General features: G+C 60.3%; 2 protein-coding genes across 3 annotated transcripts in view; one reads left to right on the top strand and one right to left on the bottom strand.

The window, feature by feature from the left end:
* Positions 1-579: 579 nt before the first annotated feature.
* LOC310905049 (cytochrome P450 1A4-like) lies at positions 580-4,887 on the bottom strand. Its single transcript, XM_083850610.1, has 7 exons — positions 4,709-4,887; positions 3,692-4,557; positions 3,099-3,228; positions 2,783-2,872; positions 2,581-2,704; positions 2,379-2,465; positions 580-1,777 (listed from the first exon to the last, which is right to left on the bottom strand). Exons 1-7 carry the CDS (start codon positions 4,785-4,787, stop codon positions 1,471-1,473), a joined length of 1,683 nt encoding a protein of 560 aa, XP_083706736.1. The 5' UTR covers positions 4,788-4,887; the 3' UTR covers positions 580-1,470.
* A 1,749-nt stretch (positions 4,888-6,636) lies between these two features.
* The window catches only part of LOC310905042 (cytochrome P450 1A5-like), a 4,309-nt gene continuing 3,277 nt past the window's right edge, over positions 6,637-7,668 (top strand). For both annotated transcript variants that reach the window (XM_083850589.1, XM_083850588.1), the window contains exons 1-2: positions 6,637-6,775; positions 6,930-7,668. The exon at positions 6,930-7,668 is cut by the window's right edge and continues 119 nt beyond it. In XM_083850589.1, coding sequence (XP_083706715.1) covers positions 6,930-7,668 — 739 coding nt within the window. In that variant the 5' untranslated portion in view covers positions 6,637-6,775. The remainder of the gene's footprint in view (positions 6,776-6,929) is intronic.

Genomic DNA, 7,668 nt, shown 5'->3' with positions numbered 1-7,668 from the left:
GACACCTCCAGGTGCCTCGGTGGTACCTCAGTGCTGCCTCCGTGGCACCCCCACCGCACCTCCATGGCACCCCCACCATCCCATAATACCTCCATGATACCTGCATGACACCTCCACCACCTCCGTAATACGTTCACAACACATCCGCCATCTCCATAATACCTCCACCATCTCTATAACGCCTGCATGACACCTCTTCCATCTCCATGACAGCTCCACCACCTCCATGACAGCTCCACCTCACCCCCATGATCTCCACAAGAAAGGTCATAACAGGATGAAGGCAGGAGGAAGGCTTGTCTTAGAGGATGCAGCGAGGCAAACATGATTTTTTTTTTTTCTTTGTTCAGTATTTTCTTCCCACACAGGGCCTGGATTCAGGTTTTCATGTGCCAACTGTGATCACTTTTTAAAAAATTTACAAAAACCCCTGAAACACGCAAAGCTGCTCACTGTTTGTGTGGCCGTTTTATGTTTATCATCACTTTAAGAGGCACCCAAGAAGCTCAGAGCAGCTGGGGGGCACCAGGAGCACCCATGCTCCCTTCACTGCTTTACGGGGTGGAGAAGACCACTGCAATAGGTTTTTAGGGAAACGCACCACCATTGATACCCCAGCCCTCTCCATACACAGCAGGAGGGGACCTCATCCTTCAAATGTGGCACTACAGGGCAGGGCTTGGTGACGGGACACAGGTCACTTTGATGGTTGGGCTTGATGATCTCAAAGGTCTTTTCTCACCTAGATCAGGTACCCCCAAGGACAGGGAACTCTCCTTCCTGTGAACGTCCCATTTCGTTCCCCCCAGAAGAATTCAACACAGCCCTGTTAGATCTTTAAGGACGGAGATGTGATTTGTGTGACCCTATCCTACCCCCAAGAGGAATAAAAGCAGCAAAGAGGAAGAAACTTTCATAAAAGCATTTATTGGGTTAGAAATCCCACGCCATTTCTCTCTGCAGATGGATGCATTTCCATGCAGCCCCCAGAAAACAGCACAAAGCAGCACAAATTCCTGCTCCGTGTGCCAGGAAGACTTGCTCCATGCATCTCCTGCAGTCCTCAAACTGTTCCTCTTTTTATTAGTCAGAATATACTGATATATTGTTAAAAAAATACTAGTTGAAGCAGCAAATACATAGTCCAGAAGCACTTTACTGTGCCTCTCATTGCTTTGTGTCCCTTGCTCTCGTTCATTTGGTATTGCCCAGGAGGCTTCTCCTTCGGAGGCAGCTAACACCATGACCTGTGAGCGGCACAACCTAAATTACACAGTTCCAGCCGTTATGGCATCTGCGGGGTGCAAACGCTCAGGGATTCATCGTGCGAATTCCTCTTCAGCCTGAGCACGATGAGGGACGAGGACACCTGCGGTGAAGCAAGGCGGCAACGGGAGCAGCTCCACGCCGGGAGCACAAGCGGAGGCGCCCGACTCAAAAAGTCATTTATTGCCTTTATTTTTCGCTGCCTCACGGAGAGCCGTTGGAGAGGAAGCGCCCTTTTATCTGGAAGCGCTCACACTTCTTGTACTTCATGGTCAGCCCGTACTGAGGGGTGATGTCCACCGCCTCGCCCGGCGCCAGGCTGAACTCCAGCTGCTGCAGCAAGGTGGTGAGGAAGAGGAAGACCTCCCAGCGGCCGATGGACTCGCCGATGCAGCGCCTCCTCCCCAGGCCGAACGTCAGCACTTTGTCGCTCTCTGTCCTGTTGATCTCGGTCCCGGCTGCGTTGAGGAACCGCTCGGGCTTGAAGGCGGAGGGGTCCTGCCAGAGCTTCCTGCAGCGGAACAGAGAGACCTGAGCAAGCCGCTGGGGACGGCAGACAAAGAGAGTCCTCTTTGCGAGGAGTGTTGCAATGTTTTCTCATTTCGCCACCCTAAAACGTTGGCAGCCTGCTGTGGCCTCTGTTCCCCACCCAAAATGCCAGCTGCATGTCAGCCCGTATCAGCTCAGCCCATTGAAACCTCCACTTCAGCCTCGGATTGTGTTTGCCTACGCAGATACCAGGGATGATTGAAATCAGCACATAACATCTAGAGAGGTCCTGCTCTTCTGGCTGAAATGGGAGCACAGGAATCTGGCAGGAACTTTTACAAAGGAAGGATGGAGACCTGAGGGATTTCTCCTCTTGCATCCTCCCTTAAAACCTCCCAACCTGTCCCAGCCTGGCCATGCTGTGGGATTTTCCATCACCTTACCAAGGAACTGCCGCTCAGACATGGGGAAAGATCATGCTCCTGTTGGGTCAGAAGCTTTGCTCTGCAAAGTACTTGATCTGGGACTTTTAAGGATGATCAGACTCTTAAGGACAGATCTGTGCGATCTTCATCCCAGGCAAGCCAACTGCCCCCCGAATAGGAACGCTGTGGTGTACTCACTCGTCATGGTTCACCTGCCACTGGTTGACAAACACGCAGGTGTCCTTGGGGATGTAGTAGCCGTTCAGAGCAGTGGCTTTCGTTGTCCTGGAAGAAATATGGGCAGAGGTTCAGAGGAAACTCACAGCTTCGTGGTGAAACAAGCACAAGTTCTGGAGGTGCTCTGTTTGCTGGGACCTCCAAAACCCCAAGCAGCACCTACCTGTGCGGGATGGTGAAGGGCAGGAAGGAAGAGTGCCTGAACATCTCCAGGATGAAGGCTTCCGTGTAGGGCAGCGTGCCTCGGTCTGACAGCCGCGGTCTCCTCTCCCGGCCGATAGTCTGATCTGCGGGAGGAGAAGCTGGTTGGGGCCAGCCCTCACCTCACAGGTCCCAGCCCCAAAGAATCAGGCTTGTCAGCTCACCCAGCTCATCCTGGATCTTCTTCTGGATGTCAGGGTACAAGGCGGCGTACATGAGGCACCAGGACAGGGCGGTTGTCACGGTGTCAAAGCCTGGATGGACACAAAGAGAGGCATCTAGCTACCAAAACACAGGGTATTCACAAATCTCAGCACCCTGGATGTGTTGGCTGGTGACACACAGCCTTGGAGAGCTTTCCCCATCAGCTGCCCCTCAAAAGCCACCTCCTGTGGCCACGACTGCCTGTGAGCCCAGCGGCAGCTCCAAAGCCCCAAGCATGGCCAGGGGATGGGGCTGCACCCGTGGAGATGGCCTCACCTGCCCCAAAGAGGTCGTTGACGATGGCGATGATGCTCTGGTCGGAGAGCTGGATGTGGGTGTCCTCCCCTGTTGTCTTCCTCTCCTGGCAGTGCCCGATCAGCGAGTCCGTGATGTCCCTGATGTGCTCCTGGGGAAGAGCCAAGGGGTCAGAGACACCAGGGCAGATGAAACCTCCCCTTACCCAGCTGCAGGAGGCACCAACTCTTCCTTCCCCCACAAGCGCAAAGGGGGATGCTGGAGGCAGGGGGTGCCAGGTCCAGCACCCAGCAAGGGGCAGCGGGGTTTGGTGGAGGACAAGCTGCAGAACCAAGCCGGTGGGTGAGGAGAGCTGGTGGGATCAGCTCCGTTAGAGAACTGGGAACCAGCTGCAGCAAAGTCAGCATCTCAAGAGGCTCTACCACATCCCATAAGCAGCAGAATTGGATTTGGGCTTCCTCCTCAGAAGCTCAATTTTATTAAGCACAAAGCTCTACTTCTGTGCCCTCTTCTAATGATTTTAATGAATGGGACCATGACAAAAAGAATGCAATAAGAAAACAAGCAGCAAAGTGAGGGAAAGGTTTGCCCCAGAGCAGCATCCAAGCTCTTACCTTGTTAAAGGTGGCGTAATGGTCCTGGACAATTTTCTCTATGAACAAGTTGAAGCGCCTGTTGATGTCCTTAAAGAGATCCATGGCGCGGCTGGGCAGGTAGCGGAGCAGCGGGATGAAGTCTGAGGGGTTGCCAGCAGCTGCCACGTCCCCAAATTCGTTGCTGTCATTGACCAGGCTGAGCAGCTCCTGGTCGTTGTGGTCGTAGCGCTTGCCGAAGCACATGGCGCAGATGACGTTGGCCACCGAGACCACCAGGTAGCGGTACGGGTCGAAGCTCTGCTCCTCCTCCATCAGCTGCAGGAACTTGGTGACCAGGTAGGCGGCCTCCTTGGAGACGTGCTCCTCCAGGAGGCAGCTGGAGGACGACGTGGGGCTGGCAGCGATGGAGAAGGTCTTCAGGGCGTTCTGGGCCAGCCTGCGGCGCGCTTTCCACACGTCCCCCACGTCGGGGCTGAAGGCCAGGCTCTGCCCGTTGGAGATGTACTTAAAGCTGGGGAGGTCGGGGCGCCCCATGAAGTCCTCCCCTTGCCTCACCAGCGCCTGCCGCAGGGTGTCCAGCCCGCTCAGCACCAGCACGGGCTGGGTGCCGATGGCCACCTCCATCACGTCCCCGTACTTCTGGCTCAGCCGCGTCAGGGCCAGGTGCGGGTCCTTCCTCAGCTCCAGTGCGTTGCCCACAACGGGGAGGCCGTGGGGGCCCGGGGGGGGCTTCAGCCCCTTGGGCACACGGCGCCGCAGGGGCTGGGTGAGCAGCAGGAGCAGGCAGAAGACAGCGGCCGCCAGCAGGACCTCGGTGGCTGAGACACCGCTGGGGCTCCCTGCCAGCCCCATCGCAGCCTCCATCCCTGCTGCCATCGAGGATCCTTGGGGAGAAGTATGGCAATTAGGGAGGGGGCAGCGAGGACCCCACAGAAGCCCCCCCCGCACCCCACAAGCGTGAGCTCCCAGCAGGATGCTGTCATGGTGGGTTTTTTTTAGGATTCCCAGGGGGGTCCCTCCCGCAGCGGTGCTCACCTCGGGGCGCAGCGCTCCTTCGGGGGCCCGATCCCGCCGCCAGGTACCGGGCGCCCCGCCGGCCCTGCTTTATATGCATCGCCTCCCGCTCCCATTGGCCGGGGCGCCTCCCCCCACGTGACCGAAGCCTAATCAAAGCTGCCGAGCGGCCGAACTCCCCAGCAGCCCCCCCGGGATTTACGGGACCCCCCCTCGGCGCTCCCCGGGGGCGCCCCGACGGGGCGGGCGGCACGGCACCGGGCGGCACGAGGGGCTGCGGGGACACCGGGGGGGGGGGGACACGGAGGTCCCGGGGGGGGGGGACGACGAGGGGGGGACATCGCGTGCGAAGCGGGAGGGAGGTTTGGGCACCCTGGCACGCCACCGGGGAGCCTCTTAAAGGAGCCGCGGCCCCACGGGGATCCGCGAACACGCCGGCGGGGGGGCGGCACGCACCGGCTCCGTCCCGCACCCCTCGGTGCTGCCCACCCGGCTTTGCCCTAAAAGGGGGATCCCGGATCCGGCCCGACCCCCCCCCCCCAGACCCCCGTGAGGGACGCGGGGCAGGTCCACGGGGGGCCACGTCGCGGGGGGGGGGGCGGCGGGGCCGGGGGTCACGGCCGGGGCTTGCCGGTTAAAAATTGGCCAGGTTCGCGTGAGAAGCCGCCGTGCCCTCTGCCCCCCCCCCGGCCCCCGGGGACAACGGGGGCTGGGGTCACGTCGGGGGGCGGGGGGGGCGAGGGGACAGCATCGCGTGCGAAGGGGCCGGGACGGACCTGGGACGGTCACTCGTTGTCACGCTATGGGTGTGGGGGGGGGAAATGGCTTATAAAGGGCCAGGGCGGCGGCCCCACGTCCAGGAGCCCGGCCCGGGGTCAGGGTGGCGCCGGGAAGGATCCCCCCCCCCCCGCCCCCGCAGCGGGTAACGGGGCTCGGTCCCACTTGTATCCCCGCCACGGGACCCGGGGGGCAGCCCACAGGGGGATGGGGGGGGCTCAGCAGTGCCACCACACTTGGGAACATCCTGGTGGCAGGGGACACGCAGGACATGCAGGGCACGCAGTCCCGTCCCCCTGCAGCATACCTATATGTCTATAGGTACTTCTATAGGTTCCTGCTGCCGCACAGCGCCGTGCACACGCGCCTTGCACACCCAAAGCTGGCCCACGTCTGCTGCAGTCGAGCACTTTTAGCACTGCATCCCCCATGCCCACCGCCCGCACCACGCCATTGCGGTGTTCGCCCTCCCAAAACCTTTTTTTTTTTAGCGTTTCCCACGTATTTGAGCAAATCCCCCGTGTCTCGACAGGCGTCTTCCCCGTGCAGGGCTGGGAGGCATCTCCTGCGTGAGCCGTCCGCACGGTGCCTCTCATTAGCGTGTGCAATTATTGGGCTGAATTTTAGCAGCCTGGGTTTTGTAACTGTCCCTGCCAAGCCTTAATGAGCCTACTCACTGCTATTAATGATCCCGCTTGGGCCAGGTGTTGAAAGCCTTTATTAAATATTAGCTCAGCTTCTACCTGGGCACGATTCCCCCTGTGCTTTCCAAAGAGCAGATGAAAACTTGGGGCAAAAAGAAAAATAAATTCCCTCCACCTAATGAACACCTCCACTCCCTCCGGCTGAGCCGGGACCCTGCGTGTCCCCTGCCAGGGTTTTTTTTTTGGAGGGGGGGACGGGGTCGTGGGGCCGAGCCCAGGCGGCGGTCGCGTGCCGTGGTCAGGAAGCATGCCAGCAACTTCTCACGCAACCCTGGCCAATCGTTAACCTGAGGCTGGCCCCGGCCACGAGGTCCTGCCACAGTGGGGACACCGGTACCCTGCTTGTCCCCCCCCCCCCCCAGTGTGGTGGAGCTGGGGAACGTCTGCCCTGGGCTCCGGGGCTGGCTCCAGGGGCTCGGCCCCCTCTGTTAATGGGTAGCTGTCCCTTGGGTCCTCCTCGCCATGACCCCACAGATAAGCACCCAGCTGCCTATTTAAAGCCTTGAGTGGAGCAGGAGGCAGGAGGAGAGGAACCCATCCGGGGGTTTGGGACCCCCTCTCCTCGCTCTGCTGGGACCCCAGCCCTCTGTGACCTGAGGACCTGCAGGTAGGAGAGGACATGTGCGTGTGGGGCTCTGAGCACGGACGTGGAAGGTTTTAAAGCTGGGTGGGAGAATTCATGCTATAGCTCTCCCTGAGCAGTTTGGGGTTCCCCATGCTAATCCTGCCTCCGCACCTCGCTTCCCGTTATCTCCTTCTAGATGGCAGCAGGGATGGAAGCTGCGATGGGGCTGGCAGGGAGCCCCAGCGGTGTCTCAGCCACCGAGGTCCTGCTGGCGGCCGCCGTCTTCTGCCTGCTCCTGCTGCTCGCCCAGCCCCTGCGGCGCCGTGTGCCCAAGGGGCTGAAGCCCCCCCCGGGCCCCCGCGGCCTCCCCGTTGTGGGCAACGCACTGGAGCTGAGGAAGGACCCGCACCTGGCCCTGACGCGGCTGAGCCAGAAGTACGGGGACGTGATGGAGGTGGCCATCGGCACCCAGCCCGTGCTGGTGCTGAGCGGGCTGGACACCCTGCGGCAGGCGCTGGTGAGGCAAGGGGAAGACTTCATGGGGCGCCCCGACCTCCCCAGCTTCCGACACATCACGGACGGGCAGAGCCTGACCTTCAGCCCTGACTCAGGGGATGTGTGGAAAGCGCGCCGCAAGCTGGCCCAGAACGCCCTGAAGACCTTCTCCATCACCGCCAGCCCCACGTCGTCCTCCAGCTGCCTCCTGGAGGAGCACGTCTCCAAGGAGGCCGCCTACCTGGTCACCAAGTTCCTGCAGCTGATGGAGGAGGAGCAGAGCTTCGACCCGTACCGCTACCTGGTGGTCTCGGTGGCCAACGTCATCTGCGCCATGTGCTTCGGCAAGCGCTACGGCCACGACGACCAGGAGCTGCTCAGCCTGGTCAACGTCAGTGAGCAGTTCGGGGACGTGGCGGCTGCTGGCAACCCCTCGGACT

This window comes from Anser anser, assembly GCF_964211835.1.
Source record: "Anser anser genome assembly, chromosome: 10".
Classification (NCBI taxonomy): Eukaryota; Metazoa; Chordata; class Aves; order Anseriformes; family Anatidae; genus Anser; species Anser anser.
Note: the sequence above shows the minus strand (reverse complement) of the source record. Positions and strands in the feature narration are given on the sequence as shown.